Source organism: Mixophyes fleayi, chromosome 1 (assembly GCF_038048845.1).
Source record: "Mixophyes fleayi isolate aMixFle1 chromosome 1, aMixFle1.hap1, whole genome shotgun sequence".
NCBI classification, from domain to species: domain Eukaryota; kingdom Metazoa; phylum Chordata; class Amphibia; order Anura; family Limnodynastidae; genus Mixophyes; species Mixophyes fleayi.
In genome coordinates this window covers 152,020,437-152,036,552 of record NC_134402.1, presented here as the reverse complement: position 1 = coordinate 152,036,552, position 16,116 = coordinate 152,020,437, and the positions used below count along the sequence as shown (strand labels likewise).

Genomic DNA, 16,116 nt, shown 5'->3' with positions numbered 1-16,116 from the left:
TATAACCAGCTTTAATTCAACTTCCATTTCTGTGAATTGATTATCCATATTAGACCTCAGACTGGCCTGACGAGTAGTAAGACTTTGCCACTGCCGACCAGTGTCACCAGGTAGCTGAGCATTGCTCAGCTGCCAGGGTCACATTTTATTGATATATTGTGAGCCCTATGATTTTCTATCACTGTGATAAACAGCGATATACATACATAATTACTAAAAGCAAGTATATAATAATTAAGTAATGGAATATGTCATTTATTTTATAGGAACATTAAATTGACACAGATCACTACATATATGGATAGCAATTGCCTTGATACAGTAACTTTTTAAGCTTTATTATACATATTTATTTAATTTTGTATACATTATTTAGCACTGGTTGTATATTGGTTTTAGTAACACATTTAGCTTCCTGTATGTCATAGAATTTGATGAATATGTCTGCAGCAATTAAAGGACCACTAAAACCACAAATTAAATATTTCAGATATGAAACAAGAAAAACCCTCCATTACAGCCAGCCAGAAGCCCTCCCCCATCTTTAGGTCAGTGTTGTGATCTAATGTCCGTCAAGAAGCTGCAGACCAATGGTGCCATGGTGTCAGTTGCTATGTACACTCTGTTAGAGATGTTGGGCCTGAGTCATTAAGGAACATATCTCTGACTTTTGTGCGTATCATGCACAATTCCCTTCTGCACATGCCCAGATCAAGGACACTGGGTCGTCAACGAAAGCAAGTCCGCTGCGTATGCCAATGCAAATGACAGTTACGACGGTCTACGATTTTGCGGAGTGAACGGGGCGGGGAAGGGGCATATACTTGATGCACAATGTGGGCGTGCCAAACTCAAGCAAATGCAGCCATGTCGGAATGAAGCTCTATGTGGGTGAAAGTTTCTTGTTTTTCTTCCGTATCTCTTGCACCAGCTAAGGAGCTAGTCTAAGTCCTGAGTCAGTATTGTGTGCATGTTATAAGGACAGTTTAACCCTAATGTTTTTGAACAGAAAAAAATTATATAAAGAAAATATTTTTATACAATTTCCATTTCTAATCATAAATGATGATATTATTGACAGGTAACATTAATTGATTTTTTTTTTGTGTGCGTTCTTTTGAGATTTCATATTCCACATACGTATTGTATGCATCCTGCATTGTCTGGTCTAGTACAGCAGAGTGAACCTACACCCATAGTCAACACCACACGTATCTTGAGATTCATTCCTTGTTGATTCCGGGAGTATGCAGAGCCGATTTACGTGCCGTTGAGAACAACTTTACAATGCGCTCAGTATGCGTGCCTTAATGACTCAGGCTGTTAAGTATAAACAGATGACTCATTTAATTTACATTATTCAGCTCCATAACACACTCTGCATTGGATACGCATTAATGTCAAACAGTGGCTTCACTTGCACTTTAACACTATAGCAGTCTTTAATGCTTTAGATAAGTTCTGTGCCCTACTGCCCATATAATCTTCTTTGCAGGAATATAAAATAGTTAAATAATTTGTGAAGTTAGTGGCAAATTACAAGGTGGTGCCAAGGCGTCTCATTACACCAAAGAAAGGGTTGTTTGGAAAATCCACAGAATACCTGCTCAGGTTACCTGCTAGACCCAGGGAGTTCAACTGTCATCTTTGTTCCTTCTTTGATAATCTCCACTGCCTCCTTGGTGACAGCTGCTGCCTCTGAATATGGGGAACACACACAGGTGAATAACCATAAAAGTGCCTATACAGCACAAAAGAGACAGCATTTTCCAGGACCAGAAGACGAAGGAGGTTCAGTTAAGAAAACTTGTGAAGGACAATTATTGTTACCAGCAGTTGTCAGTGTTAAGATTTCTAAAAAGACTAGCTCATGTTCCATGTGCCATTTCTCTACCTTGTACTGTCTATCTTCATTCCAACCATACCACTCCACCAGTACCTGCACAGGAATGCCAGTTACCAATGGCTGATTTATTTTTGGTGGTTTATAATGCTTGTACCATCCCCACTAGCAATTACAGTTGGTATTCTGCAACCTTATGCATCATGTGGTTCCCACAGCGTTTAGATCGTCAGCTCATTTTGGCAGGGCCATCTTTACCTTCTGTTTTATGTAATTGTAAACATTGTACAATGCTAAGTAATATGTCAGCCCTTTATAAATAAAGGATAATAATAATTAGAGATGGGTGGGCTCGGTTCCCCGAGAACCGAACCCACCCGAACTGCTCGGCTCGGTACTCTCCCGCCCGATCGGAATCCAAATCGAGGCCAAACATCATTGTGACGTCGTCGGATCTCGGGGCTCGGTTCTCGCGATACTTGAAGATTATAAATACACGCCTCCACAGCAATCCATCGCCATTTGACAGAGGGAGAGAGCAGGGTGTAGTCACAGGCTGATTAGAGCAGGGACAGAGAATACAATATTCTGATTCCAATTGTGCTAACAAAAATCGCTAGAGAAGAGAGGAGGATAGAGGAGTTTGGTTTTTTTCAATATTTGGCACTCAAAGTGCTTTTTGGGTGTTCCCCATTATTTTGCCTAAATATTTCTGGCTGTCAAAATTACTATCTGTCATCAGTATCTACCAAATAATTTTTAGCACTCCGAGTGCTTTTGAGGTGTCCCCCATAATTGTGCATAAATATTTCTGGCTGTCAAAATTACTATCTGTCAGCAGTATCTACCAAATAATTTTTAGCACTCCCCATTAGAGGATAATGTTTGCTCTGATTCACAAATGACACCAATCCCTGTGGAGAGTCCATCCACCAGTGGTATGTCTAATTGTGAGCATTCTGTTAGTGACAGTGTACCCATAAAGAAGGTTCCTTTCAGCAGTTCTGCTGATGTGTGCCTTAATAGCCCGAGTGTAGCTGGTGATACACAAATTGAGGATGCCAATTTTGAATTAGAAGAGGATAAGGGGGAGATTTGTGTGGGTGACAAGTAGAGGGCTGGGGACGGGGGGGGGGGGGGGGGGGGGGGGCATAGATAGCCACCAAACTACCGTGGTCCATTTATTTTTACTTTCTAATTCCACAGTCTATGCAGGTTGCTTTTTTTCTATTCAACTACAAGTGGATGGTGTAATATACACCCAAAGACGATGGCTGCATTGCCAATAGGCAAAGATGAAGAGGAAGACAACCAGGTTTGTGTGGAGAATTAAGGACGGCCTACCAGGGATTAAACTGTTTTCTTCCTAATTTATTAGCTTAAGAATTACCTTACTTATCCAAGAAACAGGTGGAGCACTAAATTAGGCTATTTTATGCACAAAAACATTGATTTTTAAATAAAATTGCAAAACAAAACCAAACAAAACCAAAACACGCAAGGGCGGTTTTGCAAAACCAAAACCAAAACACAAAGGTAATCCAGACCCAAACCAAAAACAAAACCAAAACACAGGGGTCAGTGACCATCTCTAATAATAATACCCTCCAGCCCTTGTTATAACCTGCAATAAATATGTTCCTTATTGCAGTTTACTACTCTCTTTGCACAATATATAGGGGGGCAGGATCAAAGAGTACTATTTGACAAAGTTGACATTCGTGATTGTAACCCCTGCTTAGATCTGATGTGGTAGCATGTTCACTATGATAAATACCTGGTGATATTTTTTAGGTCAACCCCTAGGTTCCCAAACTGTGCGCCGCGGCGCTGTCACAGGGGTGCCGTAGACAGGAAGAAGAAGAGGAAGGAAAAAGAAAAAACCCCCAAAAAACTACTTACCAATCCGGCGGCGCCCGGGACCCAGCATCCTCCTCCTTCCTCGCTTCTCACTGAATGCCGGGCGTGACGTCAAGCCCGGCATTCAGTGAGAAGCGAGGAAGGAGGAGAATGCTGGGTCCCGGGCGCCGCTGGATTGGTAAGTAGTTTTTTTTGTTTTTTTTTCTTTTTCCTTTCCATGGCGGGGGCACAGCAAGGGGCAGAGGCTGAGGGGGCAGAGCAGGCAGAGGCTGAGGGGGCAGAGCATTTGGATGCAGGGGGCACTGGGTGTGTGGATGCAGGGGGCACTGGGTGTGTGGATGCAGGGGGCACTGGGTGTGTGGATGCAGGGGGCACAGTGTGTTAGCTGTAAATTATTCTTTGACAGAAATATAATTTAAAAAAAAATACATAAATAAATTATTTTCCCTTGGATTTATGTGTATTATTTTTGTATACAACTAAATAAGTATTTCTGTTTTGACCTAAATACTTATTACGTCTTTTTGACTACTTATAAAACGGGACTGCTCTGTAATTATTTTGGAGGGGTGCCTTGAAAAATTACGGAGACTCTAAGGGTGCCGCGAACTGCAAAAGTTTGGGGACCACTGGGTCAACCACTGAGCCAGGGGCAGATTGGGAACTTAAAGTGGCCCTGGAAAAAATTATTGAAGTGGCCTCATGTGTGCGGGACCAAAATAACTGTAAGTGGGGCCAACACAAAAGTAGGCGGGATTTAGAACTACTGGAATTTGGTTGTAGTAACATTTAGGAAAACCTAGATGTGATGACGTTACACACAGTGGGTCATCTCTAAAGCAATGCAGGGCAAATGCTGCCACTCCTGTGTCATAAAATTACATGAATCCTTTTACATTATCTGCGACTGGTTTATGCCTCTGTGCCCCAACTTGTTTAGTTGCATACTAACACGTACTTCCAAAATTCCCTTCATAAAAACATACCTGACTTTGTTTAAGAAGTTTAACTATTACAAAAGATGTTGGCACAATCGCATTTGATCAGTCTGCCAAAGCAGCATATAAGCACCTCACACACTGTTGTTTCCCTGACGTCATGAGATTCAAACTACCAGTTAAATCTCTCTCTATATATAATATATAAATATGTGTACTGTGTTTCAAAAATGTATTAATAGTAATCCTTATAATAAATGGCTGCCCAGATGCGATCATCATAAAGGTGAAATAGCATTTGCAAGAAAACACTTCATTTGCAACAAATGTGTATGAGCCCTAAATGTGCCCTGTGATTGGGAGTGGTTTGAATTAACAGTGTAGGGAGGGTTGACAGACAATGGCATAAGTAAAGGGGAAAGCTATTACAATTGTTTGCTGGTGATAAGTGCAAAGGAGGCAGGATTAATGATATTGTCAGTGCAATGGGGGGCTGGCCATATTTTCAAGAAAGTGATCTGAGAATGGGACCAGTGCAAGGTAGAAAGAGACAATGGAATCAATGCAAGAACCACTAAAGTATCACCAGAACTGGAATAAGGCTCTGGTTGGGGGGCTGGGGCACTTAAGACAGAGGGGGGTATAATTTTAGATACGTTTTAGACAAATACACAGGCAAAACTGTGTGTACTAATGTTAGATACACGCAGCTCTGCCTTCACGAGCAGTACAGTGTGAAGCAGGACATATCTCACAACTGTCTTTGCTGTCTGACCAAATCCTGACTAAGCGAGACAGTCACCCAAATTCAGGACTGCCCCATAAGATTCAGGACAGTTGGCAATCTGTCCTGCTCTTTCCTATCTGTTCTTGTAACTTACACAAACTGTGGCTGCTGGTTTTTTTAGATCAGTTGCTGCTTGTCTGGATACTGGAATGCTGGAGGCCCTATTTGGAAAAAATAATGGGTACATGAAAATTAGAAAATGCCAACCAGCCCCAGCATTAAATCAATAGCATTCACATTAAATAATTAGGCCTCCCTCTAGCCCCAACATTAAAATAATAGTACTCACATTTGATAAATAGATCTATTTCATTTCAACCAGCCCTGACAATAAATTAATAGTATACACATTTAATAAATAGACTTATTTCCCTCCAATCAACCCCAGCAAAAAATGAATAGCATTTACTATTAATATTATGATTTCCCACAACCATCCCCGGCATTAAATAATTCATATTCACATTTAGTAAATAACACTCTACCCCAAACTCAGCCCCACATTAAATTGATAGCCCCATATCACACCAGCTTTGAATTAAAGGTCCCGCCACCCCACCTTAATTTAATAGACCCCACTATTTAATGAAATAGCCCACAAATAAAATAAATTGCTCCACCATCACAACCACGAATAAAATAGCACACATTAAATAATTAGCCCCCATTAAATTAATAGCCTACCTTCCACTGATGTGTTATTAAGACAGCCCCCCTTCCTTCCCTTATATCACACATTATAGCGACATACCCCCCTTTCCTTCATAAATTATAGTAGCCCCCCTGTCCTTCACACTTCCTATAGTTTAGTGTAGGTTGCCCCCCTTACTATAGTATAATATAGACAGCCCCACTTAGTATAGTATAGTATGGGCAGCCCCCCCTTAGTATAGCATAGGCAGTCCCCTTTAGTATAGTATAGGCAGCCCCCCTTGGTATAGTATAGGTAGCCCCCCCTTTAGTATAGTATACGTAGCTCCCCCTTAATATAGTATAGGTAGCCCCCCCTTAGTATAGTATAGGCAGACCCCCCTAGGTATCCCCCCTTAGCAGGCGTGGGCTGACGGACGTCAGCCCGGGGGGCACACGCAGCACAGGCGGCCGCATCACATGACACGTGATGCGGCCGCATCACATTGATATTATTCCGGGCAGCGGGCGGCCCTAACAGCCGTGATTCTGAGTGGCCCGGGGGGCCGCTGAGCCCCTGCCCCCCGGCCCAGCCCGCCCCTGCCCCTTAGTATAGTATAGGCAGCTCCCCCTTAGTATAGTATAGGCAGCCGCCCTATAGTATAGTATAGGTAGCTCCCCTTAGTATAGTATAGGCAGCCCCCTATAGTATAGTATAGGCAGCTCGCCCATAGTATAGTATAGGCAGCCCCCCTTAGTATAGGTAGCGATTGGCTGCCTGTTGCTGCCCACTGAACACCAATGTGGCCACGTTAGGCCATTGGCCTACCCGGAAACTTCCCGGTAAGGTCTATGGCCAATCCGCCCCTGCACTGAGCTATAGCTCAGTCTCATTCATCCCAGGGTATATGGGTTAGTGTAGGGAAACAAAAGCCCCTGCATGCATGATAAAGATAACACAGGTGTAATGCATATTAAGTGATGCACAAACACCAATGAATAGAATGATTGCTGGCAGTAAATTATATGCATTTAGTTTCAAATTCTCTATACACATGTTATTGACTTCAGAGCTCATAAGATACTGAGACATAAATCATATTAACATTTGCAGTGCTGTGGGGAAGGCAAACATAGGCTGTCATCCATTTTGTCTACCTCAAGACAAGACGAAGAATGCTAATACAAATTCCAACACTACATAATATTTCCATGTGTTCCACAGCACTATAAACCTACAATACCATTTATATCCTAGAATATTCACATTCATTATGCATGGACCAAAACCATATATTCTCACACTTTAAACTCCAGCATTTCACATCATAAACTCCATAAAACCTCATGTCTATTAACAAACCGCATGGGACATTGTCAGCCATCATATCAACCAAAAAGCAGATTGCGCATAAGATGTTCCATTGAAAATACTAATATATGGAAGTAAGCAAACAAATTGGCTCAATGGGTAAATATATATATATATATGTTTACTCCAGCAGTAGATAATACATAATATATAAAAAATAATAAAATTATATAATATATTGTAACAACAAATAGATTCCCAAATTACTCATGTATCTATAACTAATATGAATCTATATTGAGGATGTAAAAAATATCTCAACAAAGAGCCAGAGGCTAATGTATAGCGGATTGTCCAAATGACCATGAGAGTAAGAGCTCTGTATACAGATATTAATGAAGCAACTTGGTTTCGCCAGATACTGGCTATGAGATAAGATGACGAGTGCCCACAAGTAAAGCGGTATGTTCAAATATAAAGCTCCGTAGTAGTAGCTGAAATGCATTAATAGTGGAGCAATCCGCTGTTGGTGGTGTTCATTGTGCCAATATATGAGTCAGGCTAGTATATAAATGAAACATCCAGATCTTACCCGTGAAGGGAAATATAGATCCAAGTTCCCGTCCCACCACACAAGCGGTTCAGATGAGTGGAGACTCCACGATGTGTCTTCTGTGGTGCGCACCACCTAAATCCGTCCGGATTGAAACACAGTTGATTGTGGATATATTCCTCTTAAGGACACGATGTACGTGAGAGCCTCTGAAGACAATATATCAAGTTGTATCAAATGTCTTCCCAGTAGATGAGGCTCAGCAGAGCTAATACTCAATAGTGGGTATTCCGTAGGTAGGAAAAATGACAGGCAGCGACGCGTTTCGTCCGTCCAGGCGGACTTTTTCAAGCTTCAAGCATCCATTTTGTCTACCTCAAGACAAGACGAAGAATGCTAATACAAATTCCAACACTACATAATATTTCCATGTGTTCCACAGCACTATAAACCTACAATACCATTTATATCCTAGAATATTCACATTCATTATGCATGGACCAAAACCATATATTCTCACACTTTAAACTCCAGCATTTCACATCATAAACTCCATATAACCTCATGTCTATTAACAAACCGCAGGGGACATTGTCAGCCATCATGCCTTTCATCCCATGAACTTTATTTCTTCATCACTAGCTAAACTATAAAACTCAAATACCATTTATATCCCATATTACTCACATTCATCCTCAGTATTTATCATCTATAATGTACCAAACACAAATTCTATTGTTTGCACAGCAAACTCCATATGTATCACAAACAATCCACCATACACCTCCTTCTTAGTATTAGTTTTTCACTGCATTCTCACAGAGCACATGGCCTACAAAATGCAAACAATTTTATTTATCAACTCAATTTAGACACAGTATCAATCACATTATACAACAATATCACTCACTATTCCCAGCATTATCAGGTAAGGTTCCACATACAATCACAAAGACAAATGCCTATAATGTCAATCATAGCATATACAAACTATAAATATTTAATCAAAACTTCATTACAGCTTCCCATCATAGCCAACTGCACACAAAGACAAACAATCACACACTACACACAAACTATCCTCAATTTAGTCTATTAAACTTACAGTTCTATACTCATTCTTACATCTGCCAACATATATATATATATATATATATATATATATATATATATATGAGGATGCACTCAATTCACAATAAGTAAATCAAAGCTTAAAAAGCTGTGCATGGTTCATAATTCAAAAAACAGTATCCATAGTTGTTCAACAAACTAACAGACCAGCACCAGCAATAAGAAGAATACAACATTTAATAGAAAAAAATATCACAGTAGTATGCCCTGCCCAATGATCATTTCAGCTAGGTTGTCCCTGATGAAAGCAACCTAGCTGAAATGATCATTGGGCGGGGCATACTACTCTGATGTATCTTTCTATTTTTTTCTATTAAATGTTGTGTTCTTCTTATTGCTGGTGCTGGTCTGTTCGTTTGGTGAACAACTATGGTTCCTGTATATATATATATATATATATATATATATATGTATGTATATATATATATTTGTGTGTGTGTGTGTGTGTATAATATATACACACACACACACACACACACACACACTAGCAAGCAGAGTCACCCGGCATTGTGGATGATTTGTAATGTGTAGCAGTTTTTACATATTTGCATTATGTGGTAAATTGACTGAAAATGCTAGTTAGAAAGCAAGATTTGTTGCATTATGGCGTTGTCGCTATGTGGTCTACTAGGCTACTTTTTGGATACTAAATAACGAGATTTTGCAACATTACCTTGAGAACTGTGGAAGATATTCGCCAACAAACAAACAAACGTCTTCACACATACATATATACACAAGTGTGTGTGTTTGTATACGTATATATATATATATATATATATATATATATATATATATATATATGTATATATATATATATATATGTATATATATATATATATATATATATATATATACTATGCCTTTATATTTATATGTTAGTTTTAGAGGTAAAGAAGTAAATACACAGGTGTGTTATTGAAAAGCAACCAGAATTTGTACTTAGTTGTCACACATATTTTCCTGGCATTAGACTCTAACACTCTAGGTGAAGTACAGCTTTCAGCATCTATTCTCTGCTTTGTTTTTACATCGCTAGTTGATCTTAAAAGGTGTGTTGTTACATACAAAAGAAAGATCTGCTTTGACACATCTTCCTCATTCACGACCACTGACTGTTACAAACTGTGAATTTGTGCAGGTGTACAGAGAACTGGGCATGTGAATATGCAATTGAAATAGTCACCTTTAGCTTTCATAATTCCATCACCGTTGCTCTAAAGAGTAACAGCTGGCAATGCATAGTGAAGTGGGAACAGAAGTGTGAATTTAAAAAAGATGTCTATTCTTTTTGTTCTTTTCATAATGTGGAAACAAGAAAGTACATTTTCCAGCATGTGGTTAATAGAAAACAGTGTAATTCTAAACCAGTTCAACATTGATATATGCAATGTCCTTTCTGACCTTATGCTGTTGTTTTCCTCTTTTACAGAAAACTGCTCAAACCTTACAGTCATTAAATATCTCCAAGCAAGATAAATGTACCCAGACAGAATTTGTAAACCATGAAGTAAGTAATAATATAAGTAACACTATTTTAAAATATGTGTCCTTGAATGCTATTTTACTAAACTATATAGTTATTGTTTTATTGATGAACATAAAGAAAAATATATGTTTAATGGATGTGAGTGTAAAAACTAAAGCATAGGCTCTTATTTACAAAGCACACTTGGGGCTAGATTTACTAAGCTGCAGGTTTGAAAAAGTAGGGATGCTGCCTATAAAAACCAATCAGATTCTAGCTTTCATTTATTTAGTACCTTCTACAAAATGATAGCTAGAATCTGATTGGTTGCTATAGGCAACATCCCCACTTTTTGAAACCCGCAGCTTAGTAAATCTAGCCCTTGGTTTCTTGGTTTTACAATGGTGAGTCTAGATCGTACGCCTAGCACACTTCCAAGTGCGCCTCTACTTTCCGCTTTCGGGAAAGTCCTAAACTAAAACAGAGAGAATCTGAAGAATTGCACGGTGCAAAAGTGTAAATGTCACATCAAACGCTAATACTTTAGAGTAATTCCTTTACTCAAACGTTTAAGTTTAAGTTTTTCTTCTAAAATGCTGTTTCCTTATATGTGATTTGAATAAATCAGGACTCCCTTAATTAAATCTGACTCTTTGGTGTGCTTGACATTTTGTTTAGTGTGCTTTACGCTGCAGTGCAACTGGGAGATACAAAACAGGCCCTGTTGAAGATATGTGACCAGACCTGTTCTATAGCTAATATTGTGATTTCGTAATGCCTGTGCAACAGACCAGGGTCGTAACTAGGGCTGTGTGACAGGGGCGACCACCCACTTTACAATATGAACACATTGTTGCAACAAAGTGAAAAAAAATTAATTTTGTCTGTTGGATTTGTATAAATGATATAATGGTAGTGTCATCATCATCAATGTATATATATATATATATATATATATATATATATATATATATAGTGCCACTAATTCCGCAGCGCTGTACAGAGAACTCACTCACATCAGTCTGCCCCATTGGAGCTTAAAGTCTAAATTCCCTAACATACACAGACTAGGGTCAATTTAATTAACCTACTGGTATGTTTTTGGAGTGTGGGCGAACATACAAACTCCACACAGATAAGACAGGAATCGAACTCATGACCCAAGTGCTGAGAGGCAGAAGTGCTAACCGCTAAGCCACCCTGCCCCATGGTGTAATGTTAGCCTTAAGAATTACTAGAAGTTATACTACATATCTATTTCCCGAGTGAAAGGCGACGATGTGTCCCACATAAAAATTAAAATTGCCACTTCCTCTATAATACAAAGGAGTATATTGCTTTGTCATTTGCAGGCATACATAGAGATTTATATCAGTGTAAAGCTAATTGCTTGTTTTACAAACCATTCCCTTTTAATCTTGGATTAGTTAAAGTTCAAATACACGGAGGTTGTATATTATTAAAATGTAAGCCATTTCAAAATCAAATATCATTTGCACTCTCATTAACAATTTAATTAAGGTATTAAACTGCAGTCACCATAGACTAAGTACTCTATGTCATACCCCATATCATGTATTATAAAATGTGTAACTTGGAAAGAGAGCTTGTATTGATATTCAGTTGAATGCATCTCTTTGAATTTATGTGGTAATAGAAAATTAACAATTCTGTGCCATTCACTCAGGTTTTTGTGTCAAATGAAGTAGACCTCAGACCACAGTATACAACAGCAAATGAAGCTCAATGACAGTAAAGCAATATTTTCTGTATTGTTTCCTTAATGGAAAAGTAATCACAAAAAGATCACCATGTATCAAAACACTTGGGTCTTTATTTGTCAAACACTGTTTTTTTTTTGTTTTTTTTTAAATGGTAGATTTTGGATTTGAAATAGCAGTTTTATTAAAGGCAAAACCCAGCGTGTAGGGTTGCCGTTTATTACCAGCGGGATTTAAAATGTAGCTTTTTGTAAAGGCAGAACCAATACTTGCCCACCGTTCCAAGTACATGGAAATTGTATGAATACTTCTGGTTTCTGGCAGGATTAAGACACTTTATACAAAAGAGATACAAAGACCACCAAATTTGGATGTTAATGTTATACGTTTTTTTCACCTAATAATGAGTGGCACAATGTTCAAATTTTTACTATACATTAATGAAAACTTTTAGTCCTTAGTGTATTTATAACAAAACTAAAATAAGCATAATGCAAATATAAGCAAAATAGTGATACAAAACTGAAAACCTTATGGTTCACAAGCAGAATGTCACTATTATACAAATAATTAAACAACAGCTATTAAGATGTTTATTTAATTGGATTTTAGAGTGCAGTATACAAGATATCAACTTATTTTTTTAAAATGTACATGCATTTAAAAACACCTGCATTTTGATCTTTGTACCCGTGTTAATCATTTTTACTCATATATGTATGAGTAACAGTAACTTCCTAAATACTAGTAATTATTCAAACTTTAAAATGAGTGTCCAGTTGCACCTAAGTATATGTTCATGTACAGGTTAGTGACAATATCAGTTGTTTGGAATATTTGCTTGGCCCTTGGAAGAATAGTTTGCAGGTTTCATAATTGAAATTTGACCCTAAGCATTCGCAGTCCTACCCCAACCGGATGGCATGTTTCCAAATACAGTGTGATATGATCATTGTTCTGAAAGGCAAATTAAAAGTGTAAATGTATGGCTGGAACTTTGCCCCTCTGCAAAACAGCCAGTTCGGTGTGTGAATTCACAGTTTAACACAACTTTACTAATCTCTTTGGTCATGTACGTAGGGAATACACATTCAGTGCAGTACATTCACATTGCAGTTCAAAACTGATTTAGAACTTTGTGTGCATAAACATTAATTATAATCTGCAGCATTGTGAATTCACTGGACTCAAGACCTATTATTAAATTAATTTTATAGTGTGCATCTGACGTATACAAGTGTAATGATTAACAGAGTAGCTGATTTTTAAATGCTTCAAATATCAGTCCTTTTTTTAAAATGAATTGATATACATGGCTGATTATAATGTTCAATACTGCAATGGCACATTATAGCATAGCTTATGCTCAATGTTACTTCTAATTATTAAGAGTCTAAACACAAACAACATACACAGTGATTATCAGCGTTTCTTAACTACAGCTGTAATACATGTTGTCATTTTGAGGAAAATTAATGAAGCGATTATGATGCATGTATTAAAGTTATCATAATAATAAACATCACAATATTTAAAATACAAAACAATATTATTTAAAGTGCTTGAATTGTTAAAAAAGAAAATTAGGTGTTCTAATGTATGGCCCAAATGATTGTATTTTAATACCGGTGGTGCCATACATAAGTCTGGCACTGGAATTGACAATATTGCTAATCACAATGCCGACATTAAAGAGTAATAGAGGTGGGTCCAGGGTATAGCCGCCAGACCCGCCTCCATTACTCTTTTAATGTCGGCATTGTGATTAGCGACATTGTCAATGTCGCCAATCACACTATCATCATTGTGAACCTGTCAGCACAGTGGAACTGTCGGCATTTACCCTGCCAACATGTTCATATCGGCAGGTTAAGTGCTGACATTTACAGTACCTGAATTACGTACCCCACCCTTTAATACAGTGCACATTTTATCATTGTGGAATTTTGTGTGTTTATAATATACTGATTATGTTTATCCACCAATTTTTAGATACCCATTCTCAATAATTTTTTCATTCTAGCATGCTGATACTCCATAGAACTGCCTATTGAGGTGAGTCTATGTCATGCTCTGAGTCAGCACTGCTGGTTCACAGAGCAGATAGCAGCATTGCTCACGCAGTACTTCCCGTGAGTATGGCATAGCACTGTATACCAGCCCACTTCGCCTACTGAATAAATATATAAATATTAATAAAACTGCCAACATTAAAAAAAATATATAACCACTGCTTCATGGAAAGTTTAACCATAAATCTCAGAGTCATAAAAAATTGTAAAGACAAAGCACTGCACCAGACATTAAGCCCTTCATCATATTAACCCTCATTCTATACATTATAATATTTCACCAATTAGAAAAAGCCTAGGGTATGTGATTACTTTTATTAGGCAGTTGTCACATACAGCATTCTTTGAAAGCAGTAGCATGTATCATCATCATCACCATTTATTTATATAGCGCCACTGATTCCACAGCACTGTACAGAGAACTCACTCACATCAGTCCCTACCCCATTGGAGCTAACAGTCTAAATTTCCTAACATATTTAGATATGGAGATAGCGCTCTACTCTTAGAGGTAGCAAGAGCTGCTCACTAAAAGGGGAATCCCTTCCCTGTTCAGTGGAAATAGTATAAACGTGAGCGCTCAATTGCTCCTTTTCGGTGACAATTGTCAATATTAGGGTTTAATAAATTGGATAAATAGGTTGATTAGATAGATTAAATCTATCCTAGATGTATGTTAACTGTGAACAGCGGGAAACTTATTACCTGGATTATGAAAATTGATCATATAAATGCAATGTGTGCAGATAAAATCGTACATTTAATAAATAAAATAATATAAACAACCATGTGTGCCGGCCACATCAATTACATGTAAATAAAGTTATAAAATACAAATGATACATTGGTACATAATAAACACCATTGAGTGCTCACGTTTATACTATTTCTAAATTTCCTAACATACACACACTGACAGAGAGAGAGAGAGACTAGGGTCAAATTTTGATAGCAGCCAATTAACCTACCAGTATGTTTTTGGAGTGTGGGAGGAATCCTGAGGAAACCCACACAAACACAGGGAGAACATAAATACTTCACACAGATAAGACCTTGCTAGACATGTATAGAAATAATGACAAAAATGCAAATGTTCTTGTTACAAAATTGCACTGTACTGGCTTCTACCTTGCTGGTAAATTTAATAGTGATTCAAAATAGTTGTCTTTTACAATGTACATTTTAGTACAGATGTTTGTGTCAGTTTGTGCATGTCATGCCAATAACCACCTCATGGAGCAGAATTATTAGACCACAAATGTAACTATACCCATAGCAGATCATGTGGCCCTGCAAAAGAAATAAAACATGTTGTCTTTAATGTGTCTTACATGACTGATATTTGTGCTGGAGTTTTGCTTTCCCTGTGCATTTGCTTATTATGAATATTAAGGGATAATTGTATATAAAAATATTTTCCCTGATTTGGGGAGTATCCTTGGAGAAAGACAAAGGTATGCAACATCAGGACAATGCTGACAGCGTTGACAGAGAAGAGAGCAGCAAATAGGTGGGAGATACAACACCCTAAACTCATAGACCCTGTAGAGATAAAATTGTCTAGCATATGACATTATTGCAGTAAGCACAATTGAGCAAATACATTTTATTTTTAGGTTTTGGGGGTACAACCTTACCATTTGCTAATATTTGCAGGCTAAAGAGGAAGCTGTTTTTTATTAGATAGCATATTGGCAACTTTAAGCCTCACAATGAAATTGTACAATTTATTATGGAATGCTGCTAATTAACAAGTTTTCAACAATAGCTAAAGCATCTGCCGTATTCTGTAACTTTTTCA

At 37.9% G+C, this 16,116-nt stretch overlaps 1 protein-coding gene across 2 annotated transcripts in view; it reads left to right on the top strand.

Moving 5' to 3' along the window:
- CCSER1 (coiled-coil serine rich protein 1) overlaps positions 1-16,116 on the top strand; it is a 794,335-nt gene that overhangs the window by 759,177 nt on the left and 19,042 nt on the right. Inside the window, exon 9 of one of the 2 annotated variants that reach the window (XM_075201724.1) lies at positions 10,487-10,576. In XM_075201724.1, the coding sequence (XP_075057825.1) occupies positions 10,487-10,576 (90 nt within the window). The remainder of the gene's footprint in view (positions 1-10,486; positions 10,577-16,116) is intronic. The other variant, XM_075201734.1, reaches the window with a different exon arrangement.